The sequence below is a fragment of the Elaeis guineensis genome, chromosome 2, assembly GCF_000442705.2.
Source record: "Elaeis guineensis isolate ETL-2024a chromosome 2, EG11, whole genome shotgun sequence".
Classification (NCBI taxonomy): Eukaryota; Viridiplantae; Streptophyta; class Magnoliopsida; order Arecales; family Arecaceae; genus Elaeis; species Elaeis guineensis.
In genome coordinates this window covers 4,326,828-4,347,284 of record NC_025994.2, presented here as the reverse complement: position 1 = coordinate 4,347,284, position 20,457 = coordinate 4,326,828, and the positions used below count along the sequence as shown (strand labels likewise).

Sequence of the window (20,457 nt, the reverse complement as noted above, 5' to 3'; positions counted from 1 at the left end):
CAAACAGCCACTTAGTGGTCTGTTGCAAAATAAACCAATGCAATGGCAATCTGGAATCAGAAAAATTTCATTGAAGAAAAATAGGATCATAATGTATTTTTTCCTTCTCCTTAACTAGATTTTATTATTTTATGGCTTTAGCAGTCTGATCTTGTCTATTGTCTGTGTCATTTCAGGCATTACAGAGGACTCTTGAATTTGAGGAAGAATTGGCTGAAAAATTCAGTGGAGGAACCACAGGCTCTCAAAATAGAGAATTTGAAGGTGATGTAGAAGAAACTGATGAGGGGGAGAAACGTAACCTAATTGTTTCAGATATACGGAAGAAATATGAAAAAAAGCTTGCTCTGCACCGCGATGGAACTGAACCAGTATGCACCAAAAGGCTTCAAATGTTTTAGCATTCTCTTTGATACCAGACCTCTAATTTCTTTTGCTTTCACACTGACAGGAGAAGGACAAGCATAAAGATCTGTCAGTTCCTGGGGCCGGGGTAAGTGGTTTAGATTTTGACAGGTGGTGCATTTCATTCTTTACATTCAGGCCATTTCAGATGGAGAAATGGTTAATGACAAGTCTAAATCTATTCTTCTTGCAGTTCAACTTTCGTGGGATTATTTCATCTTGTTTTGAACCACATCTGGCTGTTTATGTAGAATTAGAGGAGAAAACCTTGATGGAGCATTTGGAAAAACTTGTTCAGGTAAACAAAGTACTTTTTAGAAGTCTTTTCTTATCTACAGGCATGTACCTCATAATTTGTGCTTTTTTTAACAGGAAGAAACTTGGGAAACTGAGGAGGGAAGTCAGACAAATATTTTGTCAAGTAGCATGCAGGTAGGATTTAGCTGAACATTATTTGTATGAGAAGTCTTTACATTTCAGTACTTTTATTGTGGCCTTGCTGTTTCATTCAAGCATGATTGAAAATAGTATCTAAGCTTCAGGAAGCTAGCTTCAAAGTTGTCTTTGCTAATTTCAATTTAGTTATTTTGATGTAGCAAATTAAAAAAATTTAGGCCTTTTATGTTCTTAATATTTTTTTTTAAATTTTTTTTGGGATGTAAGCTCTGAAAGAATCCATAACCTTGTGATTGAGTTGAATTAACAAACTTGTTTCCAAGTTTCCACTGCAATATTTTTTTGCACAAAAATTAACATATCTGTCTACCAGCAAGGAAAAGATGGCTGGAGAATTTTCAGTGTGCTGGTTTCATTTACTGTAAGTAGTATGAAAGAAATATTGATGGGAACAAGTGGATCGGATTTAGATGAAAAAGAGAGTGGGAGTTTAGGAGATAGGCTATTGAAGGACAATGATGGTGAGGCTTGACTTGGTGGATATGGAAAAATTGCCAAGAAGTATTTGGTAACTGAAGGACAGCAGTATAAACTATAAAGTAATTCATTTAAGAGGATTTTAAGAGATCAATGGAATTATTAGAGAGGTAATAGCAGGAAGAACTCTTCTTCTCAACATTGTTCTCCAAGGTTGTCAAGATGCCTAGGAGGCCCTAGGTGGCAGCCCCTTGAAATGGCTACACAGAGTGTGCCTATGCAGCCGGGTGGATTCTTGTGAGTTGAAAATCCTCAAAAATAAAGGCTTGTTATGGCCTTGTATGATCAAACCATCACATACACATATACCTGGTTCATGGAAAGTGCATAAAAAATTTCACGGCCATCAAAAATAGCAAAATTAATAGGTAGCAAATAATAAGTGCCCACCTTATAAGAAAAAGAGTAAACAAGCACCCAACCACTGCCCTAGGTGCCAACCTAGGCACTTGGGCAGCTGCCCCACCTGGTGGCTGGGAAAGTGCTAGGTGCCTAGGCATTGGTGTTGCCCAAGCCGCTACATGAGATTGCCTGTGACAACACTATATTATATTCTACAAGAACACACTTGAAGTGATAGTTTAATGCATTCACAAAAATGCGAAAGTACAAACTACAAAGAATGTGCATCTTGCGTATAAGTAATAAGAACAAAGTTTCCTATCAAGCAAGCACCAAGAAAGAGTAAGAGCGAGATTCATTGGATAAATTGGCTTTGCACAGAACTCGGGGCATAAAAGTGGACATGAGAAGCTCAAAATCAATCTTAAGGATTTGAGTATGTTTTTTATTAGATGGTATCATTTAGTGTTTGCTCATAGATTCTTCAATATCACTGTATAGAGTCATTGTCAAGAATGGTGATCTAATGGGGAAAGTCAAAAATCGGTGTGGATAGAAAGTCATGCAAGCTATTTAAAGGAGATTATATCTTTCATAACTTTAGAAGAAGAATAGGCTCATCATATAATTTCAAATTCGATTTTCCTAGAAAAAAACTACTCATAATGTCAAAACGATATAACAATGTTCATTATGTTCCACACCACAAGGACAAAGTAGATGGTGGGGAAAATAGATGCCACCACCAAAACCACATGGTTATATCCCACTCTAGAGCATCAATATTCTCCAAAAAACAAAAATACCCACTTATGAATGGCTAAGCTAGAGTAGAATCACATTTTCATCATCATCCATGTGATGCTTGAGAAGCAGCAGTGCATGTAACCATGTCATTAGCATTTGTTGAACGATTTTGAATCGGGTACTTCGTGGCGTGCCAAACCATATTGGCGGCTTCCCAGGTTTCGGCATTCGATTCGGAGCACCGGCTAAATAGAGTGAGGGAGAAGGAAGGACAGGAAGAGAGAGGGGGGAGGAGGGAAGGAGAGCGAAAGGCCAGTGGTGGCCCGTCGAGGCAATTGGAGTTCCATTGAGACCTCCAGGGTCCGCCTCTTTTGAAAAGGAGAATAGAGAGAGAGGGGGGAGGGAGAGAAGTGGATGGAGGGGAGAGCAATGGGGAGGCCGTCAGAGGGCTGCCGAGGCCTCCGGACAGCTGCAATCAACCTCACGACATTCGTAGGGTTGAAACAGAGGGACCTGTGGCCCTCCCATGCATCTCTTCCAGCCTCCCTTTCGTTCCCTTTCTCCCTCTCCCTCCCCCCCTCATCCTCGCTCTTCCTCTCTGGTTCTCTCTCTCCCTTGCTTTTGTTTCCTTGTCAGTTCGGGCCTAGTACATCCAATAGGGGGTGTACAGACCCGTACCATCGGCTGGTCGGCATGGGATCTGGTTCCTAGTTGGCGAACCTTGCATGCGACAATAGATGAGAGTATGCCATATATGTCAGATTAATGATGCTCAAGGAAAAACATGTCAAGCAAGAAAGAAAACACGTGAAACTTGCAGAATAGAGAAACTGCTCACAGATACTGGGAAGCATGGGAAGTTGTGGTGTTATGGCTTTAGCGGTACCTATCCGCTAAAGCGACTGAGTATTGGAGGTAGCAAAAATGACCAAGAAGGACCTGTTAGGTGAGAATAACTTTGTTAATTTTTTACAGGCCTGTGGCTGCCATACAAGCTGTGAGATGGTGAGCTTGGAGGATATGATTGGGAATTGCTGCAAATGAGATGACAAAGGGTGAATGAGCATGTGCAAGTCTGCTTCTTGAGCCTCCTATAACTTTTTTCACATGCTTGTATGGCTGCGCAAACTGTCCAGAGAGAACTTCATAGTATCACAAACTATGTGGGGGCGGGTAACTGAAGCACTTTAACAGGTCTTCAGATGATGTACAATCAAAATTTTCTGTCAAATTTGGTTCTAGTTTGAGACACAGGTGGAAGATGATAAGGACATTGAGAATTCTGATGTCACATATGTGGTGGATGAGGCATATGTAACATATAACTGATTAGCATGTATTCTTATATGTTTTCACCCTTCAGATGTAATTGCAGCATGACTGTATGGTTGGTGTTCTTTCTTGTATCAATGAGTGAAATTTCTTAACTGTAAGATGATCATGTTGAATTGCTCACCTCAAGCATGGAATGAAAACCTAAGGAGCAGAAAAGGGCAAAGAGACTGATTGTGAAACATTTGGGAAGTCAACAATGCATTAAAGGAGGTAATGAATTATTTGTGAAGTTCACTGTGCAGAACATGTAAGTTAGAATCAGTTGTGGAGAAGCCTTGAGGAGAAGGTTTTGGAAGAACCTTTAAATGGCAGAGAACAAAAGCAAGCTTAATTAGTATGGTGAAACCATGAAAGGTCATAATGTTGGAGAACTTTTGCAGAGGCAAAATGCTAATCAAATGATTAAAATCATTAATGACTATGTACATGCATACCTATACACTTCAGAGTTCTAGTTCTTAGAGAAAATGTATTGTGCTCTGTTAAAATTTGGATAGTGATCAAATTTTTATAGAACTATGTGTACCCATTTGCTGTCTCAATTTATGCAGGTATTCTTGATAATCAGGAGAAGCTTAAAGAGGTGTAGTGCTTTGACAAAGAATCAAACATTGTTCAATTTATTTGGGGTATGTTTTTTGTATTGAGATCTCGAAGTATACTGTTTTTTGCAGCAACACTTCTCTGATAGTTCTAAGTAGTGCAGACAAGTGTAATTCTAACTATTACTACATACTCATGAAAGGCTTTTATACAATTTTAGCTTATACTTTTACTATCTCATTGAGCAGTCAATGAATTAATTTTGCATTTACTAATTGGAAGAAAACTTGGATACATCTTAATTATGGATGATGATTCATCATAATTTTTAGTGGACTTTTTCCTTAAGGTAAATGTTGCATCGTGACTTGGTCCCTCTTTTTGCTTGATGTATTAATCTAAGTGAGTAGTCATAGAGAATAATTTTTGGAATTGTTTTAGGACATTCCTGAATATTCCAAAATTGTTTTCGAAATTGTTATTGCGGCATTACAAAAACCATTCCACCATATTTAAGAACTGTTAGGGGGCAAACTGAAAAAGATTCATTAGCAAGTTTGACAGTAAACAAAACTCGCTGTAGACAGATTAGGAATTTCAAAGGAACTTTAAACACTTAAGCTAAATCTTGTTTTTAGGATAGAAAATAGGGGGTAATTTATTAAGCAATTTAACTATCAATTCTCTCTGTACAGTTATTTTTGGTTTTCTACTGCAGTGGAGACATGATTTTATGTATGCATCTTAAAATTGTACAGGTTATATTGGTTTTATGTATATCTTTCTGTATATCTTTTTGTGAAAGATTTTGTAATTTACACTAGCATATGTTAAAATAGATTAAGTGGCAAATGATTCACTTACAAAGAATCTCTAAAGCTAGTTCCTAATAGCTGGGATGAGGCAATAAGTGCACTGATGGTTATTGTTGAGAGAATTGAGGGAATTCCAGTGAACAACACTACCCACCTACATTGTAGTGTTATTCGTTAAATGGCTGAATGTTTTGTGGGTAGTTTAAGTTTGAAATCTTGTAGGAGCACAGCACCTGATTGATGGGACATTTTAGAAGCGAATTGTTCCTTGTTTCTTTCCATCATGATCGATGGAAGAAGAAGAAAATTTATCATTTGATAAAATATACCTGATGGTGGGTAATTAGCTTACCAGGTAGTCATTTAATGTTTCTCAGACCGTAAACATGCTCTTTGTTTTTGGACAACGTCGGTGCATTCCCTGGTTGGACTAGTTCTTTATACCAAAAGGAACCAAATGTTTCATAATAATTTGAGTTCAATCATCACTTCATTATATTTGTTACATTAAAAGTTAGTAAGTCCAGCTCTTTGGTCATCATAGAGAAGAAAAGAAATCTTTGCAAATTCTGAAATGCATTTTTTGCTGATAAATGTGAAAGCTGAGAATTCATAAAAAAGAAAGTCTCAATCAAGATTGCCTTGCCGTACCGAACTAGCGCTACAGGGGCATTGTATTGTACCATATCGGTTCGGACGTTCGGTATTGGAATGCAGTAGGGGGGGGGCATATTGACACTCGGTACGTGGAACTACCTCCACACCAACATAGTAACAGGTTGGCACCAATATAGGGCCTGGTATCAAGACAATGAACCTTAGTCTCAACTTACTAAGTTTCTAGAAATCGAGGGCTGTGTTTTTCAGTTTTGGTATTGGAAGGGAGAATTTGTTTTGGCCATTAAATGTTTTCCTTAATGTAGTTGCTTGTAAAGATTGTCTCATTATTGATTGTCCTCATAAACTGCAAATGTGCCCTCCTTATTCGGATGATGAGGATAATGGCCGAGGGAGAGCCTTTTTTTTTTTTTTCTGTTGACTATTGGACACTATTTTCGAAAAAGAGAGTTATAAAAATTGTCAAATGGATCAAGGGGGTCACCTTTTATTTTAGTCTCATTAGAGCCAAGCAAAAAGCAAAGTAACTCATAAATGTAACAAGTAGTTGAATACATGCTTATTTCATGATGTGGTAAGTTTATCTCTTTGATCCATGGATCAAACTTTGTTATTTATAAATAATATTCGCAAATCATTGAACATGATGAACACGACTATTAAAAAAAATGGTCAAATGGATCAAGGGGATTACTTTTTATTGAATCTCATCAGAGGAAAATGCAAAACAACCCATAAATGTAATAAGCAGATGAATAAATGCTTATTTGATGATGTGGTAAGTTTATCCTTTGATCTATAGGCCCAACCTAATTATTTATTAACAATATCTGCAAATTATTAAACATGATATGCCTATGAAAATTTTGTTAAGCAACGGACATGCCATAGCTTGTAATGTCAAAAAGAAGAAATCTATATTTCTTTAGTTTAAAACTATTGAAATTTGAAGGTATGAGCTCTTTGCTCTGAAAAATGCTTTCTAGCTGGCCTCAGGCCTAGGTTATTCTTTAGAAATGGAAATAACCTATTTTCAAATTCTAAGTACATATACATTTTGAGTTATTCTTTATATTGCATGAACCTTTCCTAAATTATGAATTTAACTCTAATTGTATTGACTTGGTTTTATGGAGATGTTTCTTTGAAATATTCAGAACTTATAAAAATGTTAATAGTTAATCAGTGATCAACCCAGATTAGACTTCTTCATGAGATAAAGCATATGGTCGTATTATATGTGTTTTGCAAATATGTTATCATTTTCTGTTTTTAGTGAATGCTTTTTTTTTCTTATGCTCAATGTACTATTATGAACAACATCCACAATATTTTAATGAAGGCATGCACTTGTGTGCGCACACACACAGTTCTCTCTCTGATGAAGGGAAAAAATTTTATTCTGTTTTTGGAGTCTTATTTATAGGTGAAATTAGTGTAAGACAGTGTTATCTTAGGTACATGTTGGGTTGGACAAGTCATTAAAGCTTTAGGATTTGATTTTGAGCATTTTAATGTCTTTCTATGTGAAGATATGTGCTTCCAAAATTTGCTCTTTTTAGAGAGGATTTTGAGGATTGGTTTGCTATTAAGTCCTAATTTACTTTCTAGTCAAAGTATGAAATTCTATAAATAGGCCTTATTGCTAGCCATTAGAAGCATTGTATGTGAATTAGTTGAAAGGAATTGAATATTTGAGGCCAGGTTCGCCCTTTTATCCCCTGCATCTTCTTCTTCTTCTTCCATGCAACACAGGTCTAGGACAGCAAACAACCAAATTAGGCATATCCCTAATTTAGTCTTTTTCCTATGGCCTCCCATGCAACACACATCTTTCCAGTTGGCCCTACATCACACACATTATATATGTATATACGTGTGTGTAAGAGAGAGAGGCTAAAGTAATTGGATTTGAGGCTAGATCCAGTCAACTGAAATTTGAAGATGGGGGTTCTAAAATGGAGATCAAAGCCCTTGACTGTGATCTAATACTTTTGAACTACCTATGAACCAAAAATTATATATTTTGGAGGCCCCTTGCTATTCACCAAAGATCACAAATTGGTAGTCTATCATTTTATTTTAAATTGTCCATTTTGACAAGTTGATGCTTGGTAAGGAGTCTCCAATGTATATTAGTTTTATTTACAGATAGTTTAGAGGTAATAGTTCATATTCAGCAGTTTGGGTCTGTCTTGGAACTCACATTTTCAAATTTCACCTAATTGGTCTGACCTCAAATCTGGTTGACCTTAGCATAATCTCTCTCTCTCTCTCTCTCTGTCTCTCTCTCTCTCTCTCTCTATCTCTCCCTCTCTCACTCTGTCTCTCCATCTACCTGCATGCATGGTTGGTTTTCATGTTTGTAATGTACAATTAGGTGGTGTTTGGTTATCAGTTTTATAAAAACTGTTTTAATACCAGAGCTTGTTAAATATATGTTTTGCTAAGCATGTTTACTAGATTTATTGCTTGGTGAGAGGTGGAGAAAAGTTGAATTGGAAATATGCAACAATAAGGGAAGAAATCAGGTTATATGGCACAGCCACAGTTAAAGATCAGGTGTATATTTTTAGCAGTGTTTATGGGCCGTGTGGTGGCAAGAATCCATTTAATCCCGATTACTAAGATTTGGGAGGGCAGGTTTTGGTAAAAACATGGATCCCTGGGTCTTTCATAAAACTTAATTTTCCTGTTTTATGTGATACCCAGATTTGCTAAAACTGAAAAATTCTTTCATAAAATTCTAAAAATTTGGGTTCTAGAAAAACAATTTTACTAAACCATCCAACCAAAGAGTGCCTTAAATGCATTTGGTGCTATATCATTTGGTTCAGTTTGGTTTATGTGAAACCGTCGAAGAATACTCTGTTTTGGTTGTGTAAGTCACTTTATCATTGGTTTTTGATTTGATTAGTTAGATAATGTTGTGTAATAGATCAACTTTTTTCCCTTGATGCAGTATCACAACTTAATTGTCATATGCCTTCACTCCTTGTGTATTTATCTCCACCTGTTAAATCTTAGCGCATTTCCTATTTAGCTGAATTTAGGCTGAATGATGTGGTACTGATACACCATGCCTCAACTTTGATTCATAAACTTTTGTTAACTCATTGCTTGAACATCAACTTGCTACAATTTTAGTGCACTATGAAATTCCAATATAACTTTAAGATGCTATATCCTATATGTGCCTTTAAGAATATTCAGAGAAATGGCTTATCTACCAATAAATGAGAACACATAACCTTGTTGAGCTATGCCTTTTTCTACTGGTTTTCTTCTTTTCTATTTCCTGAATTTTAACATTTATTTTGTAAATTTTATTGTTATCTAAGAAAAATTACATGAGTTGTCAATTAAAAAAAAGCTTGATGATTATATGGACTTTCACAAAATTTTGTGGCTCCAAGACCTCACAAAGCACTATTGTAGCACCAGTTTGTTTATGTTCTGTTTACTATTGTTGCACTAGCGTCTATCATGATTTTATAAAGTGGATGTTATTGGTTAATGAGCAAAAAGGATTTTATGCCTTTATTGAGTGTATGATTTTAATATATTGAAGTAGCTTTCCATATCGTGTTTGTTATCTTGTCTTTTTATTTACTAGATATTTCAAAAATTTCACAAAGCATATGCAGCAACGTCAAGGTTTGCTGCTGTGCTGGTCAATTGGAACCCGTACCGGTCGACCGGCGGCTAGGTTCAGTATGTCCCATGCTGTTCCATGTTGGACCGACGCAGCAGAGAAAGTGGGGAGAGGGAGTATCGGAGAAAGGAAAAGAAAGAGGGGGAGGGGGATGGAAGGAAAGGGAGAGGACAGGAAGGCTGGCGGTGGCCGTTAGAGGGCCACGGAGGCCCTCGAATGATTGGAGAAGAGGGGAAGAAGAAAAATAGAGAGAGAGAGAGATAGGGAGAGAGAGAGAGCAGGAGAGGGGGGTAGGCCAATAGTGGCTATGGGAGGGCCGCGGATGGCCGTATCTCCCTCCTTGGCCTCCTATGGATCGAAACAGGGGTGCTTGCCCCTGTTTTGATGGATCCTTTTATTTTTTTCTGATTTCTTCCCCGCCCTCTCCTTCTTCCCTCCTTCCTCCCCCCCCCCCTCTCTAGTTTCCTCTATCCAGAGACCTCGGCGGCCTTTCCCTCCCCTCCTCCCCCACTCCTTGGTGTTTTCCTCTCTTTCCTTCTACCACCCCCATCCTCACTGTTGTTTCTTTTCGAATGCTGGAACCATCCTGCTTGGCGCCAAATAGGTTTGGGGCACCACGAATTGGGTGGTTCCGTCCAGTTTGGCAAAACCTTGGATAGAAGTATACCAATTGCATTTTGTTCTGTTTACTTTTATTATAGTAGCACTTGGCATGGTTGTTGAAGCTGATGTTGTCGGTTTCATGTTAAAAGTTGGTTTTGTGCTTCCATCAAGTGGATTATATTATATGAAACTGTTTTCTATATCTGGTATATAATCTTGTGTTTATTTTATGTAGGTATTTCAAAGAATTCTCAAAGCATATGCAACAAAACTATTTGCCAGATTACCAAAAGGCGGTACGGGGATTGTTGCAGCTGCTACTGGCACAGATGGACAGATCAAGGTCATCACTGCCATACATCTGAGGAATAAGTAGTCCTTTCCAGTTGTACCATATTCTATGTGCATTATGTTTATGTTTCATGATGCTTATTGCAGACATCTGACAGAGATGAGAGAATGATATGTTACATTGTCAACACAGCAGAATACTGCCACAAAACGGTTAGTTGGTCTCAGTACTCGGTAACAGAAATTATGAAGGAACACTATGGTTTACACTGTAGTGAAGAGTGATTCTAATTTCTTTGGATTAAGGAGTCAAATATTGAGTTTCAAAATAATTTTTAAATATCATCAAGCATTTCAATTTCTCAATCGTCAGTTATAATGTTACAAAAATCATTCAAAATCATTATAATTATTCATGTGGCTTAGAGAAGCGAAATAAGTTGCCTTTTCTTCAAGGTTGCATAAGTTAAGTTGTATCTGTCTTATCATCAGTTATCTGGTTTTATTTACCACCAGTGCAAGTTAACTTCTGTATTTTTTCAACAGTCTGGTGAGCTAGCTGAAAATGTCTCCAAGATCATTGATCCTCAATTTGCAGACAAAGTTGATATGTCTGAAGTGCAGGTGACTATTGTTTCAACTGCATTTTGTTCCCTTTAAGATTTTCAAATACCATGTATCCAAGTACATTTTTGAATTTGTGCAGGATGAGTTCTCGGCGGTCATTACAAAAGCATTGCTGACGCTAGTACATGGTCTGGAAACCAAGTTTGATGCTGAAATGGTTGCAATGACACGTGTCCCTTGGGCGAGTCTCGAAAGTGTTGGTGACCAATCAGAGTAAAATTCTCATTAGCCCTGGCTGTTAAAATATGTACTTTTCTAAATCTTAAGGCACATATGTTGCCTGGTGATGATAACCAAGTGCAATGCATGTCTGACCAAAGTATGCTCTGTTTGTCACCAATTAGAGTGATGTTAACAAGTCTTTACTCCTTTAATGTGAAAGCTCAGAAGCCCTTGCTATTTGTCTATGGTCCTCTTTACATCAAAGAGCATCAAGAGGGTATTTTGGATGCCTATGATAGAGGGGAAAAAAAGAGAGCAAGGGCATCTGACTGGCAGCATGTTTACATGTGATTAGTTTCCTGAAGTCATGTTTTTGTCATGTATGTTGATTTTATGCATCAAATGTAAGTTATTTATTTGAATTTCTTGCTAGTACTTGAGTATGACTGTGAGCATTTCCACTGTTATCTTGCAGGTATGTCAATGGCATTAATTCTATCCTTTCCACTAGCATTCCCATGCTTGGTAGCCTACTTTCTCCTACATACTTCCAGTTCTTCTTAGACAAGGTAAGTTTACCAATTCATATCAACTGTGGTAAATGCTTCTTCAATAATTTTCTTTCCAAGGGTGCTACTAAATTTTTAGCGAACAATGGATGCTTGAATCATGATTATTTGTGTCTTTCGATATACTCTTCCTTTGGTTTATGTTCTATAACTTAGTTAATGTACTTCCCTGTATTAAACCTGGCCTGTTCTTGTGTATGTCTAGTCTCCCTGGTTGAATCAGCTGAAACTACATGACCTGTAATGTGGTTTTTCCCATCTGTTAAGTTGCCTCTTTACATTTCATTAAAGGCCTCTCTGTTGCCCAAAGTCGCTGTAGCCGGGAATTCCTCTTAAATTTCAGAAGATTGTTTTTGTAGAATTGTCAGTTCATATCCCAACTGTTACAGCTGACATCATATGAATGGGAATAAATCTTCTGGTTGAAAGCTTGAATTAGTAGTATCAAGTTCAGATATTCGATTTAGGCATGAATCATGTTCAATACATATCTTACCAGAGTTCACTAAATATTCTAGACATTACTTCTTTGTATAGGTGAGACAGTCAGTGACTCTGCACCAAGTTTCAATAATGAGGTTAGATTTTGACTCATTACTAGCACCTAATTACATTTGTGGCTTCAACATTACACATGAATACTTAACAATCAGCTAACTAATGGCGGTTGATATTTCCTGAAGAAAATTTGTCCATAAATCTTCTTAAGTAATTTGTCCAGACATTGTACAACTAAAGGATACACATTAATACAAAAAAATTTGCGATTTATAAAAGTTATAAGGGGATGTATTACCATTCTCAAACATTAAACACATAAATTGTGTCATGCACATACAGTCAAAGTTTATGGATTATGTATTACCTTCAATTCTAACCTTTGATTTAATGCAGAGCTACTATTTTTGGATATTACAATGTCCAAACTGGGAACCAAAAGTTCTAGGAAACAGGATAAATGAAGAGAGAGAGAGAGAGAGTCCCAGACTACCTGGAAATGGATGGTGTGACGATGGCTATGCATGAGTTTAAAACAGGAATGTAGGGCCGCAAGCTTGTATCACTATGTATCAGCATGTGCTAGCGTGTATTGGTTTGACTTGCAATGATGCAGGCTGATGTGCAGCTGCACAGGCCACATGGATAATGTAGAAGGATGCACTCTTTTATCGTGCCAATAAACTTCCCAGCACTGTACATAACATGGACAAAGTATGGTATGGTTTGACACTTCAATCCCTGCCATCGAGGACTGCCAACATAGAAATGACATCAAAAAGGATCTGAAAGACATGGTCACTAGATGCCATTAATCTTTATATTGCAGTTGGATAGAAATAGTAGATTGAGTAATATCAGAAGCAACTCAATTCTTAATATGATGAAATAGCATGTCTTAGTTATAAATATAGTATATTTTGTTAACTCATTCTTTGGAAGATATGTTTGTTGTGTGTCAGTAGTCTAGGGTAACTTACGTCCATGGACAAGGAAAATTGGAGACAACAGCTAGCTTTCATGGAGAAAGGAGATTTGCTGAGAAAGGAGAGTTGTTGGCTCTTTGGGCAACTTGGTTGTTTCTTTAAACTTTTCAAAGAGTCAGCATGAAATGTTCCAATGAAGCATATCAGCCTATTTGATCTTTAAAACCTCTAAATGGTTAGGTTATGCTTAGTATATAAATTTGTTTCAAGAATCATGTGAAACAACATGGGAAAAAATATTTAATCGTTATTCCCTTGATAGAGGTATCAGAATTTATTAAAGCTAGAGGTCCGTGGATGTTAAGAAAGAATCTCTCTCTAGAGCATTTGGAATTTGGATAAAGACATGCCGGCAATGCAGGAAAATAGTTTGAAGAATTCCTCATATTTTCTGTATAATGCTTTGCAAATTGATATGGGTTTAAAGCCTCATAACTATCTGATGGTAAGTGCGTTTGTTCCTTGTATCCTTTTCTTGGAAGTTGATTGATCTAAGTCCTTGGACAAATTAACCTGTTGTTGAGTTTGCTATCTTCATGCTGATGTTCCAGTTTTAGCTAGCCTGTACTGTTGTTTGCCTTTTCTTTTCCTTCAGCTATTTAAGTCAATTGGCTATATTTACCATAATGCACACAGCTAGCAGCATCTCTTGGCCCTCGATTTTACCTCAATATTTACAAATGCAAGCACATATCAGAAACCGGAGCACAACAGGTACCAGTCATTTTATTCTTTCTTTCAGTTAGGAGGGTCAGTACTGCTGTGAAATAATGTAAATAAATAAGTTATTCTGCATTGATTTTCCATATTATGAATATCTGAAAATTATGAGTAACCTTGTTTTGATCAATATATGTTGTAGATGCTGTTGGACACCCAGGCAGTAAAGAAGATCCTTTTGGACATACCATCCTTAGGGAAACAGGTAATTTTGTTTCATTCAAGTTGGATTTGTAATGATGGTTAATCTCAATTATTTTGGGCATCCATTCTTGCATACATGCCTTTATATTGCGAGTATAGTAAGCCTTGAAGGTGCAGTAAGAGGGAAAAACTGTACTTTCACCATATTTCATTAGTCCTTTGCTTAAGTGTTAATGATACATAAAACTCATGGTCAAGCCATGGCTGATTAGTAGGGGGGCTTTTTAAAGGGGCTTTGGATATTTCATGCTAAAAACTTGTGCTGCTGAATTTTATCTTTGAATACAATATGCTCGTAAAAAACTGAATATTAGAATGTACATTTTCAACAAGTGAATATAAGATCCAAATATGTTAATCACAAAAGTTATTTATATTTCTTATGTGAGAATATTGTATTTACCTTTAACTGTGGCCAATGTTATATACACTGCAAAACTAATTATGTCTTTTCAACAGACAACACTTGCTGCTAGCTATTCAAAATTTGTTAGTCGTGAAATGAGTAAAGCTGAAGCACTCTTGAAGGTATGAGGTTGATTTAAACAGCATCGTTGCATTATGACGGGCAATGATTTAATTTACAAGTGAGAGCAAATCTTGTACCTTGCAGGTTATTTTATCTCCTGTTGATTCTGTTGCAAACACATATCGAGCACTCCTTCCTGAGGGCACGCCTCTGGAGTTTCAGCGGATACTTGACCTCAAGGTTTTGCACTGGATCTTTGTTCTTGGTTTTCATATGTGATCATGTTAAAAGGTCTTGACAAAATTGAAGTCATATGACATTTACCATAGCAGTTCTCTATAGACCTTGTTCACGTTTCAGGTGCCATATATATATATATACATACATACATACATGTATGTATGTACACACACACACACACACACATGGATTTTTGTTTGTGCAGACATGCCTGTGCTCATTTGCATGCTTCGGTGCATGCATGCATGTGCATGTGTATTTGCAATAGATCTTTTATTCTTTTCTTTGTTGACAACGATAACTCCTATTGTGATGTAGTGAAAGAAATAAGTATTCCCCTAATGGCATTATAAAAGCACTACCAATGTAGCCTGTATGTAGATTATTCAGGATATTCTCACCAATTTTGTGGTTGGATGGTAGAATCATCAGTTAGCTTTTCTCTATGGTCTTTGATTGTGATATCTCAAACCTCTGATTGATTTAAGGTAACATATAATACAGTCATTTTTGCACCGTCACACGCATGAGATGGGTCTTGCATTTGACCATACATCTGGCAGTGAGCTGAAAAGATCCAGAGGAATGATGCATATGTAATTGTATCTTGAAGCTTGATTGCATGATTCACTCTCAAAGCATGTTGCAGGGTTTGAAGAAAGTAGATCAACAAGCTATTTTAGAGGATTTTAACAAGCAAAACTCCGGAATTAGACATCCTTCTGTTACTCCAGTAGTTGCTGTGCCATCTGGCTCAACTGCACCAACTCTCCCAACTGTCCCGACTGTGTCAACCATAACAGCTTCTTCAGCTACTTCGACAACTCCAATGCAAGCAGGAGTTATTGCCTCCCGAGAAGATGTGCTCACTCGTGCTGCTGCTCTTGGGCGGGGAGCTGCAACAACTGGTTTTAAGAGGTTCCTTGCATTGACAGAGGCTGCTAAAGACCGGAAGGATGGGCCCTTCCGAAAGCTCTTCAACCCATAGTTTGTTTTTATAATTTTGATTATTTTTTTTCCGTTCTATTTTTTGGGTCTGGGGTGCTCCCTGTTTCAGATGGACGTTGCTGAATTTCACCTGTAACTTTACTAATATTGAAATGAGTTACATCGGTTTAATTAAAAAACTTAGTAGCATCTGAAGATCCCTCTATAGGAAATTCGTCTATGTTGTTGTATGCCACAGGAGCCAATATCTATTGCTCAAATTTTGATCAAAGTTCCTCAGCTGATAGCATCTGAGACTGATGACTAACAGAAAAACCAGCCAAGGTGATCCACCCAATTGCTTGGAGCTATAGTTAGTACAGCTAAACTGGTTCAAGGTGATATGAGAGATATTTGTATGCCTAAGTTAAATACAAAAAACAACAGGATGTCTCCCGTTTGGAATTGTGTATATCTATTTAAATCAAGGAATATGCAAGCTATCAAGGATCATATATAATATTTTACAGATAATTGCAAGTTATGTAAATCATTCATGATTTTTTTTTGGCTGCTAATTTCTCTAATTATTCTCCTGTTTGGAATTTTTTTCTTCTTCCCTCTCTCTATGGGAATATGGTGGTTATTCACCATAACTCATGTTTGGATCTCAGATTTCAGAGTTGGAGGGATGTGTCAGCCAAGTGCGCCCCACCTATTGGCCAGGCTGGTTTCCTGACGTATTGAATTCTTCAGGATTCATGAAATATTCAGGGCTTATTTAAAAGCATTCAAGGATTACAAATTAGTCTTGCATGTTGTGGTGCTGTCCATGTTGTTTATGTATCTTTTTGTTTCTCATGCTTGTGAACATTGAGCAGTTGTATATGCTCATCATCATTCATACAAGGGGATTGACTTCTGCTTTTTGTTCTTAGTAGGATGCTCGAGTTGAATGCTTTTCACTCTGTTTATCTGATGATTTTCAAAATCACGGCTCTTCTTTCCCCTGTAGAAATAAATTTAGCAGCTGTGAGGACTTGTCATGATCAGACTGGTTTCATAATTTTTTTTCTTCTCAATATTCACTTGATGATTCGGTATCCATCGACAACCAGGCTTGGTGGAAGTTCCTGAGCAGGTGGCTGTTCCTGGAGTTTGTGACCTCCTACTCAGGTCTGAAAACAGCCAGCAGCAGCACCACCGCAACGGCAACAATATAACAACAACAACAAGAAGAATAAAGAAAAGAGGCTAAAAGGGGATTATTGATGGATCTTTAACATCACTGTTATTTTCATTTTGTCTATTAGGGAATCTTGATCCTATAGGCTATATCTGAAGGGCTAACAGGAGGTCTTTGATTTCTTGCTACAATTGTTCTGAGCATTAATTATCAGGGGTCCAATAAAAAAAATTTATGGTGGATCAAAAGCTGTTGATTAAAAATTGAGATCAAAGCTGTTGATTAAATTGAGCAAGGTTTGACGCAAATGTTTTTCTGACATGTTTTTTATATTGCAAGCGCACAGAGAAAAAAGCAACAACTCTGAAGAGGTTGAAGGTCTTTGCATGGAAGGCATGTGTAGTCATGAATTATCTACAACGACTTTGCTACAAGTATTTCTTAGGCTAGTGGATTGTAGAAAGGTACACTTATTCTATGGTGCATCGAGGAAAATGAAATATGATGATGCGTGTATTGATGTTGACCTGCAATTGGCGCATACAGCTTGGTGGATAGAAGACCCTTTAGATCTTACCAAAACTATCTCAATGGATTCTTCTTTCAATTTCAGATATCGTCGTCATTTCGAATCTAGAAAGTCAGAGTTAAAATAAACACAGTTTGCAGAGAGATTCTGCTTGATAGAATTTTGATCTATACTGTATCTGATCTATATCTGATCCCACTTGACTTGAGCATTATCCATTTTTTTATAATGAAATTAATAGACAAAAAATATCATTTTAAAGGTATGTACAAATCGAAAGGGAACATGGTCTACTTCAACACTTTAGATCTATGAGACTTTGCTCCAGCTAGAACTAAGATGGTTCCATCTAAAATTGAAGGTCCACTCTACTCCAGGTATTGTTTCTGACTGCATTATTTGATGAAACATTTCTCCAAACAAGTATCTGCAGTTCTTGATGGAAGAGCATCGACATCACTAGGAGAATGGGATCCATGAGAGTGTACCGGGAGTATTTGGCTTGGAACGCTCGACTACAAGTAGGACAAGCGCTGATAGAGTTGAGAGGAGGCAGCAAAATCATTTGACAGCTACTGATAATAATTAGGCAACAAGTGTCAGAAAAATGTGGAAATGAATGATATTGTATTTGCTTTAGCTTTTAGGAGGTCCATTGACCTTGTGAACAAGAAGAAATGAGCTATGGTTGGTGGTCAAAACTAGCAAAACTTGTGTTTCTTCACACATCTACAACATTCCTTCCCTGAAGCAGGAATTGCCTGTGGCTTATGGAATTTTGTACTACCACATTGTTTTGTTTTAGGGAAAGATCGAGGAGCTTTCGATGCAATAATCCTTTTCCTTCTATTCAGTATCTCCCAGATATATGACCCCTGAATCTTTTTTATTGGGATATATGACACTTGAATTAAGGTGCGTGCATCACTAAAAGGATTAAAAAAAATGAGAGAGTTGAGAGAAAGTTATTACTTAAGTGGACCCAACATGCCAGATAGTAACAAATAGCAGTAATCAGATAGTAATGCAGAGGATATCAACTCAGAAATCACATGCTTGCTTATAGTATAAAGAACACAATTAACATATCAAAACATAAATATAAGCTCCTGCATTGCAAAGCTCATTTGAACGTCAATTATTGCCGATTTTAGATTGTGATAACAGATTTGATTCATACCAACCTCAGTTATAAGATATGCCTAAATAATTATCATTTCTAGTACATTTAAAATTTGAATTTGAATTTCAAACAATAATCATTAATAGCAAGTTGATTCATGCAGTCACAAGATATATTAATATGATTATCATTTTTGGTACATTTCAAATTTGAATTTGAATTTCAAATATCAGCTATTGATGGCAGATTTGATTCATGCAATCATGAGATACGTTAACATGATTACCATTTCTATTATAATTTGAATTTGAATTTGAATTTTGTAAGTTAAAGCCAAATCATTTTGGCTAAATTGTTCATTTCTATCCTTATGCAATCACAAGTCTATATGTACAATGTAATACAACAATGGCAAAGTGTGGTCACTATTCTCATTCTCCAAAAATTCTTTTTTTCCCTTGATATCAAAGCCGCATAGGACTCATCGCCACCCGTGTTTGGGATCCAACATTTGAAGATCATGGACAGATTATCATTTTCAGCCACTATGTCAAAAATTTCATCAACTCCTCTGATAATCGCTAATTTTGTCAGTCTAATTCCTATTAAGTTTGATTTCAACAATTATCTTCATGGAGTTCTCTTTTTCTTCCAATCCTATTAAGTTTGATTCTAACAATTATCCTAGAAACCATCTTAGAAGGTGATAAAAAAATAGTAAATATTGCCTTTGACAAGTTGTATGAAAAAGATCAAATAGTGAATCCTGGATTAATGCTATGCTTTCTCATCCATACAATGTATGCATCAAATCTGCTAGGGAGGCATAGGAAGTACTTGAGAGATATTTTGGGACCATTACCTAGTCTCACATCATTCATCTAAAGCAACAATTGGGTCAAGAAAGATCCACTCTTAATGCAGGAATATTTGCATCAAATTAAATAATTCAAGGACCAACTAGCTGCTAATGAAGAACCTACAAGTGATATGGATATTTCATTTCCACATAAAAAATATTTCAGATTCTTATTGATCATTCCAAATTACTATGAGAATACATACAAAATATGCAATAGTCTCTATGGAAGAACTTCATAGTCTATTTTTAGCAAAAACTTAAATTTTGGTGATCCATCCAATCTACACAACTCAATGCTACTACATTTGCTACAAACCACAATGGATCCAACAAGCAGAATAAAGGTCCTCGTTCATTCAACAACCTCCAATAACAATACTCCAGCAACCATCAACAACAACGGTGTGTATTTGGCATCCCAAATCGATCTCAACAACAGTGCAGGGGGCTTAACAATTCGACAAACAATTATATAGCACAAGTCTGACAAAACATTATGTGACCTTCTTGTCAACTATGTAACAAAGATGGGCATATAGCTTTGGACTACTATAATCGTCTTGATCTTGCTTTCCAAGATTGACTTCCTCCTCAATGCCTAGCTACAATGATGGCTGCACCACATCCCATGAATGGCTCTATTGGCATACATATATCAGAGCTACTCATGAAATTACTAGCAATCTCAAAAATCTAACCAACAACTCTCCATATCAAGACTCAGATAAGATATAAGTCAGAAATGGTGAAAGTTTGATTATCGAACACATTGAATCTTCTTATATCACTACTTCATCCTATATTAAATGATATCTTTCATTATCCAAATGCATTAGTCAATCTACTTTTATTACAAAAATTTTCTCATAATGATGCTAAGGGCTTTGTACTGCGTGATAAGGCTACGGAGAGGATGCTCTATCTTGGGTTTCTTGAGAATGGACTATACACTTTTACCTCACTCTAACCATCAAATAAGGTGATCTCTCCAACATCATTCATTAGACATTGGGTCTCAGATGAGGTATGGCACCATTGGCTAGGGCATCCATCTTCTTCTTTACAATA

The 20,457-nt window shown here is 36.8% G+C and overlaps 1 protein-coding gene across 1 annotated transcript; it reads left to right on the top strand.

Annotated features, from left to right (window-relative positions):
• Window positions 1-176: 176 nt before the first annotated feature.
• Window positions 177-15,899, top strand: LOC105033839 (vacuolar protein sorting-associated protein 53 A; the record flags this gene model as incomplete). The annotated part of the gene is given in 15 exon segments (XM_073251477.1): window positions 177-371; window positions 452-493; window positions 599-703; window positions 778-837; window positions 4,314-4,391; window positions 10,232-10,339; window positions 10,435-10,500; window positions 10,834-10,911; window positions 10,994-11,127; window positions 11,552-11,645; window positions 13,766-13,843; window positions 13,992-14,054; window positions 14,513-14,581; window positions 14,667-14,762; window positions 15,412-15,899. Coding segments are annotated over 15 exon segments (1,605 nt in total), but the record flags the coding sequence as incomplete, so codon positions are not given.
• Between the last annotated feature and the right edge of the window lie 4,558 nt (window positions 15,900-20,457).